This window comes from Salvelinus fontinalis, chromosome 40 (assembly GCF_029448725.1).
Source record: "Salvelinus fontinalis isolate EN_2023a chromosome 40, ASM2944872v1, whole genome shotgun sequence".
NCBI lineage: Eukaryota > Metazoa > Chordata > Actinopteri > Salmoniformes > Salmonidae > Salvelinus > Salvelinus fontinalis.
Window position 1 is genome coordinate 20,239,504 of NC_074704.1, and position 24,785 is coordinate 20,264,288.

Here is a 24,785-nt window from a genome sequence, read left to right on the forward strand (position 1 = left end):
TTATCAAGTCACACTTATCCAGCATGGCTACCACTATCACGTTTCAGGTAGGACCCAGATGCAGAGTTTCTTTCTGAAACAGGGGCAGGCAAACGACAGGTTAAAGGCAGGCAGCGGTCAAAACCGGGAAGGACTAGAAAACAGGAACAAGAAACGGGCAAGAGTAGGGGAACAAACGCTGGTAGGTTTCATGAACAAAACGAACTGGCAACAGACACGGAGAACACAGGTGTAAATACACAGGGGATAATGGGGAAGATGGGCGACACTTGGAGGGGGGTGGAGACAAGCACAAAGACAGGTGAAACAGATCAGGGTGTGATAACCACAGCATTCTGCAGCGATACGCCATCCCATCTGGTTTGGGCTTAGTGGGACTATCATTTGTTTTTCAACAGGACAATGACCCAACACAGTTCCAGGCTATTTAAGGGCAATTTTAAGAAGGAGAGTGATGGAGTGCTGCATCAGATGACCTGGCCTCCACAATCCCCTGACCTCAACCAAATTGAGATGGTTTGGGATGAGTCAGACCGCAGAGTGAAGGAAAAGCAGTCAACATGTGCTCAGCATATGTGGGAACTCCTTTAAGACTGTTGGAAAGCATTCCAGGTGAAGCTGGTTGAGAGAATGCCAAGAGTGTGCAAAGCTGTCATCAAGGCAAAGGGTGGCTAGTTTGTAGAATCTCAAATATAAAATATATTTTGATTTGTTTAACACTTTTTTGTTAACTACATCATTCCATGTGTGTTATTTTATAGTTTTGATGTCTTCACTATTATTCTACAATGCAGAAAGTAGTAAAAATAAGTTTAAAAAACCTTGAATGAGTAGGTGTTCTAAAACTTTTGACCGGTAGTGTACATGGGTATTCATGGGTATATGTGTGAATTACATTAACTCTCATACAGAGTCTACAGACATCAGACACAGAGTATTTACTTTTCAAATCAGATTCATTTGTATTTGTCACATGCTTTGCAGACAACAGGCGTAGACTAACAGTGAAATGCTTTTCCATAGTATATTAATGGACTTCTGTCCTTCATACATGTTCAAACATACAGCTTCCATTTCTCTGGTCTATGTGTACTAATAACAGCAGTGCATTTGTATCCAAAACCTATTCTACTTCCTCTACTCTGAGTGTTAGTGCATCAACAGTGTACAGTATATCACTAACCTGCCTTTATTTCTCTCTGATCTCAGTGTGAGTGGCCCTAAGCGTCTGGGTATGCCGGGCATGCCTGGAGGCCAGGACCTTGAGGCTGCGCTCCGCTGTTTATCTGACCGCCAGCAGAGCCATGCCTCAGAGCGCCCCTTCTTTGAGGTGGAGCGTGAACGCAAACTCCGCGCCCTGGCCGCCTGCCAGGGGTGCAGTGAGGAGGGCGAGGAGGTGGGCGAGCTGGGCTCCAGCGGGTTCCTTACACCCAACGACAGCCTGGTGTCCAGCTCGGTGGCGTCGACAAGCACCAACTACTCCAATGGCAGCTCGCTGCACTCCTCGGCCGGATCGGGGGGCTCGCGCTCCTACCTACCCGATCGCCTGCAGATTGTCAAGCCCCTGGAAGGTGAGGAGGGACGGGGAGACCCTGTGTGGGTTCTTAGCTGAGATATTAGGTGTGCGGTAACTCAACTGTTAGTTTTACGGTAACATGCCTAAGGTTGCTAGACTCAATTACAAGTGAAACTATGAATGTAGACTCTAGAGCTGAAAATATACACTCTTTACAATTGTTTCCTTCTTTCAATATGAAAAATATGCATGATTAGAGAAATACAGGTTATGACATAAATAAATAAATGTGTTATTCCCAACATACAACAACGCTAACTATATCGCCCTTCCTCTCCACCCCAGGCTCAGTGACCCTGCACCACTGGCAGCAGCTGGCCAAGCCCAACCTGGGAGGTATCTTGCACCCTCGCCCGGGGGTCCTCACCAAAGACTTCCGGGAGCTGGAGATCGACCTCCAACACGTCTACAGCCTCAATGACCTGGAGGAGGATGACCCTGACCTATCACAGCTCTCCCACAGCCTGGCTGCCGGAGCCCACGGCACCATGGGTAAGAAAGGCCACAGGGTAGTGTTTAGTTGAGTTCAGTAGATACGGTTGAAAGGGTCTCAATTGTGAGTGAAAACATTCACACACAGTACACACTCATTCCTCTGGTCCCTCTAGTCTGGTGTGAAAATCTGATCGTTTTCCCTTCTCCCTCCGACGGAACTCTTTAGGTCCGTCAGATTGGGTAAGGGAGAACGATCAGGCATTGACACGGGAACCTTCTATTTGGATAACATGTCTACTGTGGTCCTTATCCCCCTAAGTTCACCTGTGTGGTAGGTGTGATGTTACTAAACAGTTTGTGTCATTCCAACTCATACTGTCGTTGTGTATCGTACATTCTCCCATCCGTGTCGTGTGGTGGGTGGCTCTGGGATTTTCCTCATCCATTGTGAGTAGCTGTATTTGTTGTTGTGTGTGTGTTTTTGTGTAGTTGTGTAAAGTGTGTCCATCACCCACAGTCACTCCTCCATCCTCCGGCCCCAACCTCCCCCAGACCCTTCCCACCCACACCGTCACCACCTGTCGGCGCCACCACCCCTTCCTCCTGCTCCCCTCCTTCTCCACCAGGTAAGATCTGCGAGTCCCTCCCACACACCACTTTATTTTACAGTCCGGTTTCACATTTTATTTGATGCATGATTTATTTAACCAAAAAGCAGCGTACAGTCAAGTGCAGAAAGTTACATGTTTTTTGTCTGTTATTTACGAAGAGTGTATTTATGGTGACAATGAATTATTCCTGGAAGGTTCGTCAAAGACGTCGAAATAATAGGACACTTGGTACTAAATGGTGTTTGAAATGAATCCAAAGAAACATAAGTAATTACCAGGTAGTGGACTGTTGAAGGTCGACTGAACTAAATCTACTATTAAAATAAATATGCATCTGAATGGAAGTGTGAAGAGACTTTTCCCTGTTTCTCCAGTTTTCGATTTTGCTTCCAGCACCATCACTAATCGGTTTTGTGTGTGCGATAGATTCTGCCTATTATCCCCAGGTAGTGGACTGTAAAATGAAGTGAAATCCATTTATTTTTCATTCATTTGCCTTTTGGCATGCATTCATTCATTCATTCATTCATTCAACCAAAGCCCAATATTAGTAATGACGTGAAAAGGTATTTACGATAGGACTACAAAAGACTACCCCACTCTCAAAACAACAGCAGCTTTGCTGTGCTGCCCCATTTCTCTGCTCAAAAGTACCTTTCTACTTTGTGTGTGTGTATAGCAGTCCTTCTCTCCTCCCTTACTCAATCCGTCTCCCCTTACCCCATGTCTCTCCCCTCAGTGGTAGGAAACGCTGGTCCAAGCACTTTCTCCAGCTCTAAAGGGGGCTTCCTAGGCAAAGTAAGAGCCAACAGGCATGGACAGAGTGGGAATGATGCCGGAAAATCCCATATTTATCCCCTAACTTTTCTAAACCATGCCCCTTCTAACTCTGACCCCACCCAACCCGGAAGTACAACTATTGATCGTACCCCACGCTAGAGCCTTAAACAAACACCACTACAAAGTCACGTGAATGAATGCACTCGCAGCTTCGACAATGCTTCAACTTTCCATGCATAAAAACAAATGGATGTTCTTTTGTCTATTTAAATCACTTTGAGGTTTAGTATTAGTTTATTGGGGCGAAATCCTAATTTAAGATAACACACATAAGATAACACACACACATAACTCAAACGTTAATACACTCAGGTCTCCCATTCCAACATCTTAATGCCTGCTTCTCTATTAAGGATTTGGCCCATTATCTTGAAGCTACTTCGTAAACAACATGTCACACACTTGCTTGGCTTGCTAACGTGGACACCATGGCCCCTGTGCTCATCTTAACAGTTCCTGATCCCTTCCAGATTCTTCCAGGTAAACTGCATGAACCAACAGAAATCCTCTTTTCAGTTCTCAGGCTGACTAACTAACTGACTAACACAACCTCTAACCCACCCTTACAGGCGTAATCCATCACTGGGAGCAACTAAACGAACTAACCACTCTTAACTAATGCTGCACTGTTACTAATGCTCCTAAGCTTCTAGCTATGTATTTATTACATATAACAGAACTCCTGTGTCTGATTGGTATTTTTCTCTTTTGCTGTATTTCCAGCCTTTGCTCTCGCAGCCTGTCCGCTCGTGGGAGCTGTGAGCATCTGAGTACCACATCACCCTCCTCCTCCAATCAGCAGCACTGTGTGCTGACCTTTGACCCTAGCCAGGGCGGTGGCCACCACTCCACCTCCACCCCAGCACCTCCTCTATCACTGGGACTCCTGAGGCTGCTGGAGGAGCAGGGCATCTCCGCCTCCACCCTCCCCTACCCTTACCACCAACTGACCCCACACACTGCCCACACTCGCCCCACAACGGTAGAGGAAGAGCGGGGTGGAGGAACATGCACTATGGAGGAAGAAGGGAGAAGGAACATTTTCAGCTTCAACCTGGTAGAGAAGCTGAGAAGTCTGGGACTTCACAAGGTGGCAGACCGAGGCGTGGTGGACTGAAGAGAGAATGGAGAAGAGAGAGAAGCAATCAGGCAATACAGACATCCAGGCAATACAGACATCCACCTAGAGTCTGATAAAGACTGGGAAAACTTCTTCTCCCCTTCCTCCTTAATGGTCATTGACTTCAATCCATATACTGACTATGCACTGTACCGCCATTTTGTGTTTGGGGCCCACAGCAATACATCGTAAAATGGAACCTCAGGAGAACCATAGAGCCATACGTTGAGTTTCGTTCCTGTTACGTGTATAGTCACTCTTCTGTTTGTAATGGACTCATGTATTGTAGATACCAGGTCTCCACGACAATGTGTGACATCATGATCATTCTCAGGAGAGCCACCTGATCACCGGTCCGGCTGGCTTGAACACGCGCAAGTTTTTTTTTTTTTTTTTAAATAAAATTTAAAGATGAGGAACATCACAAAGAAAAACATGCGTTTCTTTTTTATACCTGTGTTTCGTGGGTGTCGGATGGTTTTACACGGTATGAAAGAAAGGGAAGGCTTCTCGTGGTGTTTATTATAGAATTTTTTTTGAAAGACCCCCACCGCTATGCTTTTAATATATATTTTTTTACCATCAAATACAATCACATGACCTTTTCATTACTTTGGGAAAGATTCAAGGTATCGTTATTTAAGAACCACCAAACTGACCACAGTTTGTCACACTTAAAAAACCCAAGATGCACCGGAATTCAGTATGACCTTCTGCATATTATCTGCTATTAGAAAATAAAGCATTTGTGGGTATTAACCACATTCACTTTACTGTGGTAAAACCACACTTCAATCACTCCCCGTTACAGAATGGTAAAGAGATTGATACACTGACTGAACTTCCTGACCGTTTGGGACATTATTGACATTCACTGAGGTATACTAATCTGCTCTTTACCCAAAAGTCCTCATTTAGCACTCGTGGTACTGTGCGTTTGCATGGCATCACACATCACCTGCTGCAAGTCACTGTAAAATGCTTTACTTCGAAATGCTGTCAATTATGTCAGTCATTGTAAACTTGTGCATTTAGTCGGATCTCACCAAAACCATTCAGGTAGTCTACCATGCTGTATGAAAGACAACAGAAAGTGACTGTAAAAGGTCTCGTCACTAGTCTATTGTGCTGGATCTGTGTTAACAGACCTTAAACTAAAGTGTTGTTGGTACAAATGTAATTCATGTCATCAGGAATAATGAAAGTGAGCTGTATGAACATTTTTTGATCAATTGATCATGGACTGCATGCTTTTTTGGATGCTCCTTCGGGTGTCTGGACAATCAATTGTAGATAAAAGGCGTAGGATACTGCAGATCAAAAGGGAAAATGATAGCAATTATGACCATTTGAATACAGAAGAAAATGAACCAAACAGCACTACATATATTTCAGATGTTGAAATTGACTACTCTTTGCTGAATTTTATGTTATGATCACTGAGATGCATGTCTGTATAAATTGTACCACATGTACATTAAAAAGTACATTGTATTTCCGTCAGCCACACATGCATGTGTGTTCTTTTTCTACTCAAAGGGACGGTTTCACCGGACACATTAAGCCATTAAGAACACTTAATGTAGATTCTACAACCGGCCCATGTCCTAAATGAAGTCAAGAAATGTCCGTAGACATAGATACTGCAAACATGTTTATTTTGACACTTGGATAAAAATCAAAACTCATGATATAAGCCAATGAAAATATATACAATCTATTTCAAATAGGGATGTATTCCTGAGTAACGCCAGTGCAGGCAGACGTTCCTCAGTTGGTCTTTGGTACGTCTCTACTCTGCACCCCGCCGTCCAAAGTCGACCCATCCTTGGTAGTCCCGGCCCGGACACTGGTTCATCATCTCTGCGGACAATACAAACCTACATGAACCAAACAGAAAAGTTCAATGGGCATTTAAAGCAAACGACGATACATTTCACATTTGTCACGGTAGATGTTAGCATCTCTCTCTCTCTCTCTCGCACACACACAAGCACTTGACTCGACACCAATACGTACCTGAGATGGCCTGCATGATTTGCTTGGACATGGACTCGCGCTGGTCCTCTGACAGGTGCGCCATCCTCTCCATCCGTGCCATGCTCGTTTGTGTGTCTTGCTCCCGCTTAGCGGCGTTCTCCGCAGAATTCCACACTGCCTCCCTCCTGGAAAGTAGCTGTGGCAGTATCCCACCCTGTTTGGTGTTGCCATCCGACTTGGATACGGGTGATGTCAAACCAACCCCCACTAGCGCTGCCATGAGGACGCACACCAATAATCCACTCATTGCCATGCCTGGACACAGAAGAAGAGTTTTCTTACAATATAGCTTTAGATTATTAAAAGTAGGGAATACAAAAACAATTTTTTTGCATGGAAGTGACAGTGGCAATTACCTTAAAAGAGAGGTGACAGTCCATACAAAACGAAGTCAGCAAGTGCGAATGATATTGCCAGCTCTCTGTGTCAGGTCTTTTATACACAAAGGTCTATCTAACCAATATGGTCAAAGAGCAATATCTGATAACAATGTCCAAGATGGATCCCTTGATTGATTAAAAAAGACGATGGAAACGCCATGCGTAATGGATACCTGCGTCCCATTCTGGCACCATCAATACTCTAATCGTTCACCTGGAAATGTGAGGCAATAACGTATAACTCAGACGTTCAATAGTGGTTGTTGTTACAGAAGTCTACAACCCTGTCATAACACCTGTATCCAAGGCCCAGGTCCACCAACTCTAACTTCCACTTGCATTGACATGCAAGGAAAACCATGAATCGATCATTAAAAATGCCATGGGAAAAAATGGCAAGTTAGAAACACACAGGCACCATATCATTACTGATGTTCTTAATATAGACCTAGTTGTAAAAGGATTATGACAGCGATATCGTTATGGCGTAACCTAAACAACGGACGAGGAAGGGTTTGAAGTGGACAGTGTGTGATGACGTACATCCTCCACTCTTATCTGGACTAAAGAGAGCCTCATTGACTGGAACCAACATTAGAGTTGTTTACCTATAGATTTTCTAAATAGTTAAGGAAGTAACTTCTGTGTATAATATAGTCTTTAAAAGCAGGAAAACATTTTAATTCAATTTATACAGATATGATATCCATTTAGAATGTTGTCAACGAAGCTTGTCAATATATACATATATATTTTTTTAAATGCTGGAATTGTTGTCAGGATATCACAGCCAAAGTGACATGCAGTTATGGAAATAGGAAACAAAAGATAATGGTTTAACATGGACCTGATGTCTCTTTTCATTGTGCACTTCACAGTAATGTAAAGTATCAACTCATTTATATAGAACAACTGTAAGCCAGTCTGTCAGTTTCTGGCACTCCAAGGATGATGAGAATGGATAGGTGGCTCTTTCCTAGGAAGACTGGAGGTGTGTGTGTGGTAACTGGGGTATTTGGAGTATGTTTGAGATGTTGTTGATTCAATTTTGAGATGTTGGTGTGGAAGAGAGTGTATTGTAGAAACTGTTTATTAAAGGGAAATGAAAAGTATAATTATAGCAAAAAAGCATGTAAGATTGTTCATGTCCTAGATTAGAAATATACCCATTTTGTTAGGGTCCTTCCACCTCTAAAAATCCACGTCTAAATTGTGCTGGCCCAGTCTGTGCTGTGTCCATCTTTTTTACTGGTGTAACTTCCTGTAAAGGAGGTATACCACTCCCTTCCATACTTGCTTTATCATAATAGCCCAGACACAAAGGCATTCCAGCTGACATTTGGAAGTAATTGCTCGTAGGCCAAAGACATATAGGACTCACCCTTTTGTTATTGTCTTACCTAATCGAGGCAGAACATCTCTACTTGTGATGATAGAACCAAAGAAAACAGTAGAAATAACAGAATGCCTGCCAAGTGATTAGGCACGCAATGGTGTCTTGGTTTCCCAGACATTCCTTGGATATACCTCTTGTCACGCGGTGCCAAAGAATAGTCAAGTCAAACACTTCCTTTTAACCTTTAGTGTCACCAGAGAATACATAGAAGCCATCAAGTTAAGTGTTTTTTTCATGTACAAGTGTATTGGCTGAATGAGGGGGCTTTGGGGTTTCAATGGGTGGTGGTTTGAGGATAGCAACAGTGAAGTCTTGATGGGGATGGGTTTACATAGCGAGGCATGTGGATCATTCATCACGTCGTCTTGTGGGTTCACCGTGTATGAATGATTTGTACTTTTGGGAGGTAAAAAAAGAGAAAAATCTTAAGAATGTATTCACACCCCTTGACTTTCTACACATTTTGAGTTACAGACGGAATTTAAAATTGACACAATAAACATTTTGTGTCACTGGCCTACACAAAATAAACCCACAATGTGAAAGTAGAATTATGTTTGTATTATATAATAAAAAGTGAAAAGCTGAAATGTCTTGAGTCAAAAAGTATTCAACCCCTTTGTTATGGCAAGCCTAAATAAGTTCAGGAGTAAAAATTGCTTAAAAATTCACATAATAAGTTACATGGACTCACCCTGTGTACAGTAATAGTGTTCAATATAATTTTTGAATGACTACTTCATCTCTGTACCAGACACATACAATTATCTGTAAGGTCCCTCAGTCAAGCAGTGAATTTCAAGCACAGGTTCAGCCACAGAGACCAGGGAGGTTTCCAATGCCTCGCATAGAAGGGCACCTATTGGTAGATGGGTAGACATTTAGAAAAGCAGACAGTGAATATCCCTTTGAGCATGGTGAAGTTATTAATTACACTTTGGATGGTGTATCAATTCACCCAGACACTACAAAGATACATGCATCCTTTCTAACTCAGTTGCCGGAGAGGAAGGAATCTGCGCAGGGATTTCATGAGGCCAATGGTGACTTTAAAACACTTACAGAGTTTAATGGTAGTAATAGGAGAAAAGTGAGGATGGATCAACAACATTGTAGTTACTCCACAACATTAACCTAAATGACAAAGTGAAAAGAAGGAAGCCTGTACATAATAAAAATATTCCAAAACATGTATCCTGCTTGCAATAAGACACTAAAATAAAACTGCAAAAAATGTGTCAAAGAAATTAACTTTATGTCCTGAATACAAAGCATTATGTTTGTGGCAAATCCAACACAACACATCACTGACTACCGCTCTTCATATTTTCAAGCATGGTGGTGGCTGCATCATGTTATTGGTATGCTTGTCATCGGCAAGGACTAGGGATTGTTTTTAGGATAAAAAAAATTAATAGAGCTAAGCACAGGCAAAATCCTAGAGTAAAAGCTGGTTCAGTCTGCTTTCCAACAGACACCAGGAGACAAATTCACCTTTCAGCAGGACAATAACCAAAAACACAAAGCCAAAAATACACTGGAGTTGCTTACCAAGACAAAATTGAACGTTCCAGAGTGGCCTAGTTACAGGTTTTTTTTTGTGCTTAATTTGGCTTGAAAATCTATGGCAAGACTTGAAAATGGCTGTCTAGCAACGATCAACAACCAACTTGACAGAGCTTGAAGATTTCTAAAAGGAATATGTGCAAATATTTTACAATCCAGGTGTGTACAGCTCTTAGAGACTCTTAGAGTCAGAAAGACTCATAGCTGCAATCGCTGCCAAAGGTGATTCTAACATGTATTGACTCATAGGTGTGAATACTTATGTAAGTTAGATATTTCTGTACTTCATTTTCAATAAATGTGCAAACATTTCTAAAAACAAGTTTTCACTTTGTCATTATGGGGTATTGCGTGTATATGTTTGATACGTATTTTTTTATTCCATTTTGAAATCAGTCTGTGACACAAACGTGGAATAAGTCAAGACGTGTGAATACTTTCTGAAGGCACTGTATCTGTGTGCTATTCATCACTAATGATTTTTGTTCAGGTGAAATGGCACTAGGGATGTGTCTGTGTATGCTCTGACAAGGTAGAACTCATTCATCATCATTACATGAAAAGAGGCAGGGCTCAATTCAGTGCTTACACAGCATCTCACTTTCCCCATGATCAAATAAAATCCTAGAATGGTTTTCACTACTGTAAAAATCCAACTACAGACTCCTCTAACAGGTTGATGCTTAATGGTTTCAAATCAAATCAAATCAAAATGTATTTGTCACGTGTGCCGAATACAACAGGTGTAACCTTACAGTGAAATGCTTACTTACAGGCTCTAACCAATAGTGCAAGAAAGGTGTTAGGTGAACAATAGGTAAGTAAAGAAATAAAACAACAGTAAAAAGACAGGCTATATACAGTAGCGAGGCTATAAAAGTAGCGAGGCTACATACAGACACCGGTTAGTCAGGCTGATGGAGGTAGTATGTACATGTAGATATGGTTAAAGTGACTATGCATATATGATGAACAGAGAGTAGCAGTAGCGTAAAAGAGGGGTTTGCGGGGTGGTGGGACACAATGCAGATAGCCCGGTTAGCCAATGTGCAGGAGCACTGATTGGTCGGCCCAATTGAGGTAGTATGCACATGAATGTAAAGTTAAAGTGACTATGCATATGTGATAAACAGAAGCGTAAAAAGAGGGGATGGGGGGTGGCACACAATGCAAATAGTCCGGGTAGCTATTTGATTACCTGTTCAGAAGTCTTACGACTTGGGGGTAAAAACTGTTGAGAAGCATTTTTGTCCTAGACTTGGCACTCCGGTACCGCTTGCCATGCGGTAGCAGAGAGAACAGTCTATGACTGGGGTGGCTGGGGTTTTTGACAATTTTTAGGGCCTTCCTCTGACACCGCCTGGTGTAGAGGTCCTGGATGGCAGGCAGCTTAGCCCCAGTGATGTACTGGGACGTACGCACTACCCTCTGTAGTGCCTTGCGGTCAGAGGCCGAGCAGTTGCCATGTCAGGCAGTGATGCAACCAGTCAGGATGCTTTCGATGGTGCAGCTGTAGAACCTGTTGAGGATCTCAGGACCCATGCCAAATCTTTTTAGTTTCCTGAGGGGGAATAGGCTTTGTCGTGCCCTCTTCACGTCTGTCTTGGTGTGTTTGGACCATTCTAGTTTGTTGGTGATGTGGACACCAAGGAACTTGAAGCTCTCAACCTGCTCCACTACAACCCCGTCGATGAGAATGGGGGCATGCTCGGTCCTCCTTTTCCTGTAGTCCACAATCATCTCCTTAGTCTTGGTTATGTTGAGGGATAGGTTGTTATTCTGGCACCACCCGGCCAGGTCTCTGACCTCCTCCCTATAGGCTGTCTCGTCGTTGTCGGTGATCAGCCCTACCACTGTTGTGTCGTCTGCAACCTTAATGATGGTGTTGGAGTCGTGCCTGGCCATGCAGTCGTGGGTGAATAGATAGTACAGGAGGGGACTGAGCATACACCCCTGGGGGCTCCAGTGTTGAGGATCAGCATGGCAGATGTGTTGCTACCTACCCTCACCACCTGGGGGCAGCCCGTCAGGAAGTTCAGGATCCAGTTGTAGAGGGAGGTGTTTAGTCCCAGGATCCTTCGCTTAGTGATGATCTTTGAGGGTACTATGGTGTTGAGCGCTGAGCTGTAGTCAATGAATAGCATTCTCACATAAGTGTTCCTTTTGTCTAGGTGGGAAAGGGCAGTGTGGAGTGCAATAAAGATTGCATCATCTGTGGATCGGTTTGGGCGGTATGCAAATTGGAGTGGGTCTATGGTTTCTGGGATTTTGGTGTTGATGTGATATAGATTTTAACACAAAAAGAAAAACACAAAAAGAAAAACATACAACTGACTATGTTGCAGATTTATCATTGAAAAATGTTGCGTAACAAATTCAGTACTTCGATAAATACAAGCATTTGACAAAGCGAGCCATTACCAACCTTTCAAAGCACTTCATGGCTACGGACGTGAGTGCTACGGGTCTGTAGTCATTTAGGCAGGTTGCCTTTGTGTTCTTGGGCACAGGGATTATGGTGGTCTGCTTGAAACATGTTGGAATTACAGACTCAATCAGGGACATGTTGAAAATGTCAGTGAAGACACCTGCCAGTTGGTCAGCACATGCCCGGAGCACACGTCCTGGTAATCCGTCTGGCCCCGCAGCCTTGTGTATGTTGACCTGTTTAAAGGTCTTACTCACGTCGGCTATGGACAGCATCCGGAACAGCTGATGCTCTCATGCATGCCTCAGTGTTGCTTGCCTCGAAGCGATTATAGAAGTTATTTAGCTCAACTGGTTTAGCTCGTCTCATTTCAGAATTAGTGTGTGAGCTTGGGCACATTTTATTAAACTAAGACAGTGTGTAAACATACTGTACAGGTTCGACTGAAATCCAACCTCAGCATGTAGGAAAGTAATGGTGCAGCTGGCCATCAGTAGACATCATTTGATTTGATCATGGAGATGTATTTGAAAAGATTATTTCCAAAACGCTATATCCACAAATTTTTCGAAGTGTTTTTTTCATCAGAAACGATTGCTTATGGGTATCTTCGTGTGTTTGTAAAATATTTATGTTCTCAGATTTTTCATTCCTAGATTTGAGATTATAAAAATGTTTTTTGTTGCAAAATGTTATAAATCCATTGTTAAGCTTGAATGGAATTTTCGTATCCTTTATATTTGACTGTGATATCCCAGCTAGCACATTTGTTTCCTTGGAAGTTGTGGGAACGTAAGTTTTTGGCTTCCCATTGGTTCTGGGAACAAAGCCATACTGTTAAAACGGACAGTTTTTTAAACGAAAGGGAAATATTCTCCTATTCTGGGAACATACATTTTTAAGTTGCAGGGAGGTTCTGAAAACATTTTACTAGGGTTCCCTGAATGTTTTCCTGGGAGGTTTTATTAATGTTTTGAGAACGGAAACTATAGCTTATTTGAAGGTAATTAAATAACGTTCTGAGAACATGTTTGTTTCAGTAAGATTTTAAATTACACTGCTAGTTTAGTTATTTCCAACTCCAACACACCTGAACACAATTAACAAGATAGAGGATGAGAGAGAGTGGTTGATGCTAAGTTCAGAATGTATATGTTTTTAAATAACATTCTTAGAATGCTATTTGAGCATTACTCATGTTTTCTTGTGGATTTTATGGAAAGTTTTCTTAATGTTCTGAGAACATGTCTTTAAATAGAACCACAAGGAAACCTGCAGAAAACGTTATGCTGAAGTACTGAAATTCCCACAGAAGAACGTTGTTTCATAACGTTCTCTGAAGTATCTGCGAACATTACTTTAAATAGAACCATGAGAAAACTGTAGGAAATGTTATTGCAGCATTCCCCAAACTACGGGTCGCCTGATTAAAAAATGGAGAGAAAAACTCTGAAATAAATCAAAAAGATTGGGCTTGGTTCATAGAGCCGGGGTTTCGTTAGTAACCTCTCGTAGCCCCTAGATGCGGTGGCAATAAACAGAGCGGTTTCTGTTTTCTTTCTAAAAATGTGACTATCGTTTGAATAGTTTCAGCTACAAAATATTATGACCCCATCACTGAAAGACAAGACTCTCAGGAACACATATAGGTCTTATATTTCCCTCTACAATGCCCACAAGCCTCATCAGAACAGAGTGGAAGAGACCAGGCACTAAATCAGACTGGGGGTGTGGGGGGGGGGGGAAACAATCAATGATGATGCTCTTTCTACACAGAAGATTAAACAAAATTATTGACTAATGATCTTCTTAACTTTCCAATACCTTTCTGATGCATTTCAGACACTTCAAACCATACTTCCTTCAGATTGAAATACTGTCAAAAGTATTGTCAGGCTTATTTGTAATAGACTGTCATACCCACAATTAAAAAAGTAAACATTGACCATTGATTTACATCACTTTCTTTTACACGGTGGGGTCGCAATCATTTCTTGATATTAAAATTAGGTCATAGGCCAAAAAAGTTTGGGAAGCCCTGTGTTATGGGAAGGTTGTATGCAAAACAGCCACAGGACAACCACACTCTCACCAAGCTCTAAGAAACATGTGGTTCTCAGAACGTTATGTGCTAGCTGGGATGTGGTTCTCACTTACATGGTTTGAAATGAATGCACTTGCTGTAAATGACTAAAATGTCAAACGTAAACATTCCCATATAGATGTCATATTACTATATTGAATAACTTTTTTGTAAAACATTTTTAAATATTGATGTCACAAATGTATAATTTGTACATTTCTTCGTGATTTTTTATTTTATTTGTTACATTTGACTGTGTGAAACCTAACAGTAGTAACAAATACATGTCTGTCATTGAACAACCTCATTAGATTGTGAAAAAACACCAATCTCTTTCGTAATTTCTTGAAACAATAAAAGATAATTGACCAACATTTCTGAAAATGGATATAGAGCGTTTTGGAATGAAACTGTTCAACTTATTCAGGCTGTTATGTGGCTGTTTTGCATATACATGTCCCTTGAGTAAAACACACTATCCAAACCAACATCTGAGACCAAATACTGAGTAGGCAAAATGGAATGTGAGGAATTACGAGGTTTATTCATATTTCAAATAAGGGTATAGTTACTGAACAGTACATCTGTGAATTTAGAAAGAAAGAATGAGAAAATCATCAAAGTGACTTAGGGCAAAATAGTAAGAATACCTACTACACATCTTTGACAATGATTGAACACACTATTCAACCAACTAATCTGAGAGCAAGTATACTGAGTAGACAAAGTAACAACATTGAATGTGTTGAATTTATGAACAGTTGATAGTGGTTATCTATATTTCAAAAAGATGACTGTTACTGACCATCTTTTCAAATGGATAGAATGACAGAAAATCATCAAATGTAAGTGATGGAGTGACTTGGTGCTGTTACGCCCTGACCTTAGTTCCTTTGTTATGTCTCTATTTTGGTTTGGTCAGGGCATAAGTTGGGGTGGGCATTCTATGTTTTTGTTCTATGTTTTATATTTCTATGTGTTTGGCTGAGTGTGGTTCTCAATCAGAGGCAGCTGTCTATCGTTGTCTCTGATTGAGAACCATACTTAGGTAGCCTTTTCTCCCCTGTGTTTTGTGGGTAGTTGTTTTCTGTTGTGTGTCTGCACCAGCCAGAACTGTTTTGGTTGTTATTTCAGTGTTCATTAAATAAATATGGACACATACCACGCTGCACCTTGGTCCTCTCCTTCCAACAGACGTTACAGGTGCAACATTTTAGTTTGGTAAAATAATAACACATACAATATTTAGCCTACAAATCCTTGACAATGATGTAAACTGCTCAAAAAAATAAAGGGAACACTTAAACAACACAATGTAACTCCAAGTCAATCACACTTCTATGAAATCAAACTGTCCACTTAGGAAGCAACACTGATTGACAATAAATTTCACATGCTGTTGTGCAAATGGAATAGAAAAAAGGTCGCATTGATGTGCCATCCTGGATGAACTGCACTACCAGAGCCACTTGTGTGGGTTGTAGACTCCGTCTTATGCTACCACTAGAGTGAGAGCACCGCCAGCATTCAAAAGTGACCAAAACATCAGCCAGGAAGCATAGGAACTGAGAAGTTGTCTGTGGTCACCACCTGCAGAATCACTCCTTTTTTGGGGGTGTCTTGCTAATTGCCTATAATTTCCACCTTTTGTCTATTCCATTTGCACAACAGCATGTGAAATTTATTGTCAATCAGTGTTGCTTCCTAATTGGACAGTTTGATTTCACAGAAGTGTGATTGACTTGGAGTTACATTGTGTTGTTTAAGTGTTCCCTTTATTTTTTTGAGCAGTGTATATAAAAAATATAGCAAATTTCAGTAAACAAAGCAACATGTAATTAAAAATGGATGTCTGAAACCATGGAATGCCAGCTTTTACAAAACACATTCAGTAAAGCTGTCTGACTTGCCAGACTATACCTGTCAAACACACTGCCCTTCATAAATCACAACATTTACTGAACCATTAATTTCCTTAGTTGTTGTAAGCCCTGTACCCACCCACTGAACAAAACAATTAGATATACCTTCGTTCCAAGGAATAATGGTGACGCAGTCAATCATTCTTAATCCAACTGTATAAAACGCTCGAGGACACAAAAGGGGTTATTTTACCTGACGCCTCAACTACGAAGAACGCACTTTAACCTCCCAGGACGCATCGCCAGACTATCTCTCGCCATGTCCATTGTAGCCAGTCGCAGTAGTAGCCGTAGATACAGCTCAGGTAGCGGTTACGAGTAGCCTCAGTTCGTCCGGTGGGATGCAGTTTTCCAGCGGTTTGGGATACGGTAGGTCCCGTATGAGCGTGTCCTCTGTTGCGAGCAGTCGCTCGCCGAGTGTATATGGAGGTGCCGGGGGATACGGCACCCGTATCTCTCAATCTTCTTTCTCTACGGACGGGTCAGGTCAGATCACTATCGGTGCCAACGAGAAGCATACCATGCAGAATCTGAACGACCGTTTGGCCACCTACCTGGAAAAGGTAAGGAAGAGTGATGGGGATGTGGATGGAGATTAGGCGCGCTGCGGGATATTACGCACAGCCCACATTATGGAGACCGAAAGACAAGGCAGAGTGATAACTCTTTTCAAAACACTACATAGTCGATGATACAGAATTGTTTTATGAGAAAGTGATCTTTAATCTTTTTTAGAAAGCATTTGTTTTAAATAACCCCTTTCATCAATACTATCCACAATGTTCAATTTAATGTGATGATAAAGTAGGCTACAGTAAATTGACCCTATAATATATATATTTATTAACAACTTTTACTTAACTTGTAACTTTTTAAAACCGATTTATTCCATCATTGTTTCTAATTGTAAAATTGCTATTGAGAAGAAACAGTAACCTAAAGTTTGCCTGTAAAGCTCCAAGGAAAGTCTCATTATTATTAAAAGATACACCTGTATTACTATTATAAATGCACGTTCCTAAATACATAATGAGGACCAGTGGTGTAAAAACTACCCAATTGTCATAAATTACCTTAATAGAAAATGACTCAAGTAAAAGTGAAAGTCAAGTAGTAAAATATTACTTATTACTAATATTACTATAAAAGTCCAAGCCTTTGGTTTTATATATACTTTAGTATCAAAAGTAAAAGTGGAAATCATTTCACATTCCTTATATTAAGCAACCCAGACAGCACAATTATTTGTTGAAATTTTTTGTACTGATTGTCTGGGGCACACTCCAACACTCTGACATAATTTATAACCAAAGCATGTGTTTAGTGAGTCTGCCAGATCATAGGCAGTAGGGAAGACCAGGGATGTTCTCTTAAAAAGAGTGTGAATTGGACTATTTTCCTGTCCTGCTAAGCATTCAAAGTGTAATGAGTACTTTTGGGTGTCAGAGAAAATCTATGGAGTAAAAAGTACACTATTTTCTTGAGGAATGTGGTGGAGTAAAAGTAACAATTGTAAAATAAGGTAAAGATACCCAAAATTCTTACTTAGGTAGTACTTTAAAGTATTTTTACTTAAGCACTTTACACCACTGATGAGTACAATGACATAGCAGGATTTGATAATTTATTTAAAATTTCATTATGTTGGGGATTATCTCATGGGAGTGCACAGATTCACATTACGTGATGGGATGCGCCGCAAATGGCCTCCTATTCCCTATGTAGTGCATAACAGGGCCCATAGGGCTCTGGCCAAAGTAGTGCTCTATATAGGGAATAGGGTGCCATTTCGGATAGACCCATGAACTGAACTGATTCCTTCCACTCTCTGTGTACACAGGTGCGCTCTCTAGAGACGGCCAATAGCAAGTTGGAGTTGCAGATCAAAGAGTTCTACGAGATGAGATCACCGACTCACAAGAAGGACCTCAGTGGGTTCTATGCCACCATCACAGACATCCGCAACAAGGTACTTCTGGGTAATGTAGTCTTAATGTAGCAACCCACTGGGCACACACTGGTTGAATCAACATTGCTTCCATGTCATTTCAATGTAATTATGTTGAACCAACATGGAATAGACGTTGAATTGACATCTGTGCACAGTGGGAAGGGAGGTGGGGATAGGATTGAGAAGATGCCAACAGGTTTGTGAAAGAAGAGAGTCACTAGAATGAATTACAGTGCATTCGGAAAGTATTCAGACCTCTTGACTATTTCCACATTTTGTTACGTTACAGCCTTTTTCTAAAATTGATTAAATCGTTTCCCCCCCGTCATCGATATACACACAATACCCCATAACGACAAAGCAAAAACAGGTTAGTAGATATTTGAGCAAATTTATAAAAAATAAAAAACTGAAATATCACATCAACATAACTATTCAGACCCTTTACTCAGTACTTTGTTGAAGCACCTTTGGCAGCGATTACAGCCTCAAGTTTTTTTGGGTATGACGCTACAAGCTTGGCACACCTGTATTTGGGGGAGTTTCTCCCATTCTTCTCTGCAGATCCTCTCAAGCTCTGTCAGGTTGGATGGGGAGCTTCGCTGCAAGACTTCTTTCAGGTCTCTCCAGAGATGTTCGATCGGGTTCAAGTCCGGGCTCTGGCTGGGCCACTCAAGGACATTCAGACACCTGTCCCGAAGCCACTCCTGCATTGTCTTGGCTGTGTGCTTAGGGTCTTTGTCCTGTTGGAAGGTAAACCTTCGACCAGTCTGAGATCCTGAGCGCTCTGGAGCTGGTTTTCACCAAGGATGTCTCTGTACTTTGCTCCGTTCATCTTTGCTTCGATCCTGACTAATCTCCCAGTTCTTGCCGCTGACAAACATACCAAAGTATGATGCTGCCACCACCATGCTTCACTGTAGGGATGGTGCCAGGTTTTCTCCAGACGTAACGCTTGGCATTCAGGCCAAAGAGTTCAATCTTGGTTTCATCAGACCAGAGAATCTTTTTTCTCATGGTCTGAGAGTCTTTAGGTGCCTTTAGGCAAACTCCAAGTGGGCTGTCATGTGGCTTTTACTGAGGATTGGTGGAGTGTTGCAGAGATGGTTGTCCTTTTGGAAGGTTCTCCCATCTCAACAGAGGAAGTCTGAAGCTCTGTCAGAGTGACCATCGGGTTCTTGGTCACCTCCCTGACCAAGGACCTTCTCCCCAGATTGCTCAGTTTGGCCAGGCAGCCAACTCTAGGAAGAATCTTGGTGGTTCCAAACTTCTTCCATTTAAGAACAATGGAAGCCACTGTGTTCTTGGGGACATTCAATGCTGCAGAAATGTTTTGGTACCCTTCCCCAGATTTTACCTCGACACTATCCTGTCTCGGAGCTCTACAGACAATTCCTTCGTCCTCATGGCTTGGTTTCTGCTCTGACATGCATTGTCAAATGTGGGACCTAATATAGACAGCTGTATGCCTATCCAAATCATGTCCAATCAATTGAATTTACCACCGGGGGACTCCAATCAAGTAGTAGAGGATGATCATGGGAAAGAGGATGCACCTGAGCTCAATTTCGAGAATCAGAGCAAAGGGTCTGAATACTTACGTAAATAAGGTATTTCTGGGGGTTTTCCTTCCGAAAACCAGTTTTCGCTTTGTCATGTTGGGGTATTGTGTGCAGGTTGCTGAGGATAAAAACATATATATATATATTTTAGAATAAGGCTGTAACGTAACAAAATGTGGAAAAAGTCAAGTGGTCTGAAAACTTTCCGAAGGCATTGTAGGTAAGTGCTAGATTAGAGGTGTAATTCCTATAGTCTTTCAGTACTTATCTTGTTGATTGTCAAAAAACTGTGTTCTGTTGTAAATTAATGAACAGTAGACATGAACCTGATCTGCTGATCAAAACACATGATATCCTGTACATAGTTGACTCTGTTATTACTTTCCATTGACTGTGGCTGTCATCCTGTTCCTAGATCCAAGCCAGGTCTGTGGAGAACGCTCAGATGATCCTGCGGGTGGATAATGCCAGAGTTGCAGCTGATTACTTCAAGATGAAGTAGGTGCACTTCCTGTTTGTACTGTACACAGCCTCTGTGAGTGTACTGTTTCTGTTTGTAGCTTTGGCCTATAGGTTTGAGATTGAGTAGATCCAATCCTCCCAGATCTACAGAAATGCTTATGGGGGTATGCAGAGGCTATGGATCAGTTTATGGTTGGGCAAGTTGCACCTTGTTTTGTTTTGAGAAGGAACTAATCGCCTCAACCCCTGTAGGTTAGAGATGGAGGCTAACATGCGTATGACGATGGAAGGGGATGTAGCTCGTCTGAGAGGAGTGCTGGACAGCTTTATGCTCACCAGAGGAGACTTGGAGATGCAGATTGAGGGGCTGAAGGAGGAGCTGGTCTACCTCAGGAAGAACCATGAGGAGGTAACCTCCTTATTTCTCCTCACACACTCAAGTCTTAACGCTTGTGCTGTTGGCTAAAGTGCCAATATGCCAGGACAGCCACATGTGGTTTTTCATTTGGACACAATGGCTTCCCTTGTACTTTTTGTAATATTTTTGCACTTTAATTTATTAATTAATTCTCAGTGAGTTTGAAACATTTCCATGTTTGCCCACAAGGGGGCAAAACCCACCCCCAACAAATCTAGGGCAACTTCTCTGTTATTTGTCCTCAAATATACGGTAACTGATTGTTTTCAGGTGCTTTTGCCCTTCCCTGTGTATACGTGAACTACACATCTCAGGTATTATAGCACAATTTGTGCCCCTTTTCCTGTTGTTAGGAGATGCATTTGATGCGGACGCAGCATTGTGGGGCTGTGAATGTGGAGATGGACTGCGCTTCCTCAGTGGACATGAGCAAGGTGCTGGAGGAGATGAGGACCCAGTATGAGGGCATGGTGGCGAAGAACCGGAGAGATGCTGCCAAGTGGTTTGAGAGCAAGGTGAGACAACCTCTGAAAATAGGACAGGGGGCCTTGAAGGGTGTGGGCCCGGATTCCTAAATGTGTTTTGTGGGAGGCACAATTGACATGTATTTTGTGAAGTGTTACTATACTTTTGACTAATACAGTGTGTATGTGTGTGTGTGTGTGTGTGTGTGTGTGTGTGTGTGTGTGTGTGTGTGTGTGTGTGTGTGTGTGTGTGTGTGTGTGTGTGTGTGTGTGTCAGGTGGAGGTGCTTCAGAGCCAGATCACCACCAGCACCACAGAGGTGAAGACCTCTCAGTCTCAGGTGACCGACCTGAAGAGGACCTTCCAGAGCCTGGAGATTGAACTGCATGGCCTGCTCACTCAGGTATGATGTAAAACCATCTTAGTGAATCAGCATCCCTAAACATATAGCATTTCCCTTTACCCTATCTCTGTTCCTAAAATATGGAATTCCTTCAGGTCTTAAAGGAACATTACACTCCAAAATCAAAGTTTGTTAGATGTTTTCAGACCTCCACAGTGGTCTAATGTCAAGGTGTTCTAACACCCTCTTGCACACCCAGTCTAACTATCTCTACCCTTATTCATCTCCCTCTTTATACATTTCTACTACCCTCTCCTTCCTTCCTTCTCCATTTTCTTCATCCCTTACAAACATAAACACATTCCTAGAAGGGGTACCTGGAGCAGAGCGTCGCTGATATAAATGGCCGCTACAGCTCCCAGCTGAGCCAGCTGCAGGTTTGTATCAACAGCATGGAGGAGGAGCTGCAGCAGCTCAACGTCAGCATCCAGCAGCAGGCCTCCGAGTACCAGATCCTCCTGGACATTAAGATGAGGCTGGAGATGGAGATCGCTGAGTACAGGAGGCTGCTGGATGGAGAGGGATTCAGGTGAGAGGGGATAATGGAGGGGCAGGAAAGAGAGGGAGGGGAAGGGGTGGGGGGATGACAGCTTTTTATCAAAAGTAAAAGTATAAATCATTTCAAATTCCTTATATTAAGCAAACCAGATGGCACCATTTTCTTGTTTTTTTTATTTACTGAAAGCCGGGGCACACTCCAACACTCTGACATAATTTACAACCAAAGCATGTTGGTTTAGTGCGTCCGCCAGATCAGAGGCAGTAGGGATGACCACGAATGTTCGGTTGATAAGTCTGTGAATTGGACTATTTTCCTCTCCTGCTAAGCATTCAAAATGTAACAAGCACTTTTGGGTGTCAAGGAAAAGTACAATATTTTCATAAGCAACGTAGTGAAGTAAAAGTAAAAGTAGTCAAAAATGTAAATACTTAAGTACAGATACCGCAAAAAACGACTAAGTTACACCACTGATTGCAAACTAGTAGATAAAGATGTGTGTTGGTGAGTTTAGCTGACCGTGAGTGTTCTTCCACTTTATGTCTTCCCGTAGGCATGTGGAGACCAGACAGGAGGTCAGGAAAGTGATCGTGGTCGAGAAGGTCCAGGAAGTACAACAAGTCCAGGAAGTGGTGGAAGGTGAGCAAGCAGAGAATAATTAATCAAATGAATGAATCAATGAAAGAATCAAGTGTTGTTCCCCATAATACACACAATGAATGAATGAATGAATTCCTGCGTTGTGGCTCTTTCCACAGAGTATAATCCACACATGCAGAAGCGGGTGAGGGTGATCGTGGAGGAGATGGTGGATGGGAAGGTGGTGTCCACCTCAGTTGATGAGAAGGTCCAGGATATGAACTGACTGAGAAGGCCAGATAGTTCTGGGATCTGGTGAAGCGGTAACGGACCAAACATACCCCTGGACCACACATACCCCTGGACCACACATACCCCTGGTGACGGGTGTTCAAGCCCCATCTATATATAAATAAATAATGTCATGGCTGCATACTGTAATATTTCCCTTTTGACAGGATTGCATCAGCTGAAAGATAACTGATGTAATTTACTCATGTTACCTCATAACTCTTATATGGATCTATCATGTGACCAATTTAATATAATTTCTAGTGTGCTTTTCCTTTTGTTCCATTTGTGGCCACCAGGTGGCGTCTCTCCTTTTAACATCTTTGGCCAGTGCAATTAAAAGTGAAAATGATTGTGTGAAAAGTGGAAACAGATTATTCCAGTTACGTAAGTGACATCAGGGAAAATATGATTTACGTCATCAGCCAATTTAAAGCTATTTTAGCTCCATTATATCCTCCCAGGACCACAAGCCATGTATGTTCTCTGCACTCTATGACAAGGTTAAAATTCATGTTCTGTAGGGTTATGACACTGACACTACATGTTACATTTGGCTGTTGATTAGGCGCTGATATCATAATTGAGGGTGCGTTGTTGTCCTCTAAAAAGCTGAAAAGAAACACCAGTGGCGGTGGACAGCAGTTGCGGTGGATGACAATTGTTTTTATAAGCTTGGCCTTATTTCTATTGCAGCATATTGGATGACTGTCATTCATATTCCATTCACCCAGTTCAATATAACAATGACAGGTTAAGGCTTCTACATGAAGCTCACATTTTCCCTATAAACGTCATGAGGTAGCTACAAGATAGTCTATGAATGAAAGTTTACAACTGTTATGGGATTTTGATGAATAATGACTAAATTATGTATACATTTAGCTTAAAACTATAACTAAACGGAATACTACTATGTTACTGTATGGATGTATGAACATAATTCTAATCATAGTGCTGAATATAATGCGTGTAATTTTAATCAAGAATTAAAACAAGGACTGTCTGTACCTTGTTAGAAACTAATGGAGTTATCATCAGACAGGCTGGAATGCTGTGTTCCTTACAGGACATTCTGTCTCTACCCAGGGAGGGGAGAGACCTTGGGCTGGTCGTAGATTGTTTAACAGGTGGCAGACAATGTAAGAAGGCTTGTGAACTGTATTGTCATTGCATCCGAGAGGAGGAAGGACATTTTAAAACCTATGACGTTATTTTTATTATATAACCTGATGTAAATTGTACTATGATCAGTACTCTCGAGAATAAACGCTATTGATTGATTGATTTTGAGACTGGTTTCTGTCAATTTTATGCAAATAAGTATCTTACAAATTCTTATGAATAGGCAGAGTGTTTTAATTGAATTGGTTGATAAACATATAGGAATGAAATTCCTTTAACAACAACGTGGGTGCTCCAGAGAAAACATTTGAGGTGACAGACAGTGACACATTTAACTTGCACACTCTTGCCTGCATCTAGCTGATCTAGGGTGTAATCATTAGACCAACAGTTGCAAACGAGAGTTTCTAATGGCCGAATTCAGGTATGTTTATCCCCGTTTTGTTCGCTTCCATTTAAGATTTTTTTTCAACAGAATCGGCAGAATGATTCCTGAGTGGCGCAGTGGTCTAAGGAACAGCATCACAGTGCTAGCTGTGCCACTAGAGATTCTGGGTTTGAGTCCAGGCTCTGTCGCAGCCGGCTGCGAACGGGAGACCCATGGGGCGGTGCATAAATTGGCCCAGCGTCGTCC

At 41.9% G+C, this 24,785-nt stretch overlaps 2 protein-coding genes and 1 pseudogene across 14 annotated transcripts in view; 2 read left to right on the forward strand and 1 right to left on the reverse strand.

The window, feature by feature from the left end:
* LOC129840002 (trafficking kinesin-binding protein 1-like) overlaps positions 1-6,085 on the forward strand; it is a 42,601-nt gene extending 36,516 nt beyond the window's left edge. For 4 of the 13 annotated variants that reach the window (XM_055907780.1, XM_055907781.1, XM_055907782.1 and 1 more), the window contains 4 exons: positions 1,210-1,571; positions 1,862-2,068; positions 2,529-2,637; positions 4,186-6,085. In XM_055907780.1, the coding sequence (XP_055763755.1) occupies positions 1,210-1,571; positions 1,862-2,068; positions 2,529-2,637; positions 4,186-4,579 (1,072 nt within the window). In that variant the 3' untranslated portion in view covers positions 4,580-6,085. Of the gene's footprint in view, positions 1-1,209; positions 1,572-1,861; positions 2,069-2,237; positions 2,638-3,361 lie in introns of those variants that run through there. The other 9 variants (XM_055907788.1, XM_055907785.1, XM_055907789.1 and 6 more) reach the window with 9 other exon arrangements.
* A 289-nt stretch (positions 6,086-6,374) lies between these two features.
* Positions 6,375-7,197, reverse strand: LOC129839598 (cholecystokinin-like). The gene is made up of 3 exons (XM_055907137.1): positions 7,176-7,197; positions 6,602-6,877; positions 6,375-6,445 (listed from the first exon to the last, which is right to left on the reverse strand). The coding sequence occupies exons 1-3, from the start codon at positions 7,195-7,197 to the stop codon at positions 6,375-6,377; spliced, it is 369 nt and encodes a 122-aa protein (XP_055763112.1).
* Positions 7,198-16,456: 9,259 nt separating this feature from the next.
* On the forward strand, positions 16,457-24,319 carry LOC129839786 (keratin, type I cytoskeletal 13-like; annotated as a pseudogene).
* The last annotated feature ends 466 nt before the right edge of the window (positions 24,320-24,785 follow it).

Excerpts from the sequence above, each read along its gene's own strand:
- LOC129839598 (XM_055907137.1), bottom strand. The coding sequence starts at position 7,197 with ATGGTGCCAGAATGGGACGCAG. Across the intron at positions 6,878-7,175 it reads GGTGCCAGAATGGGACGCAG|GCATGGCAATGAGTGGATTA; the intron begins GTATCCATTACG and ends TTCTGTGTCCAG. Across the intron at positions 6,446-6,601 it reads AATCATGCAGGCCATCTCAG|AGATGATGAACCAGTGTCCG; the intron begins GTACGTATTGGT and ends TATTGTCCGCAG.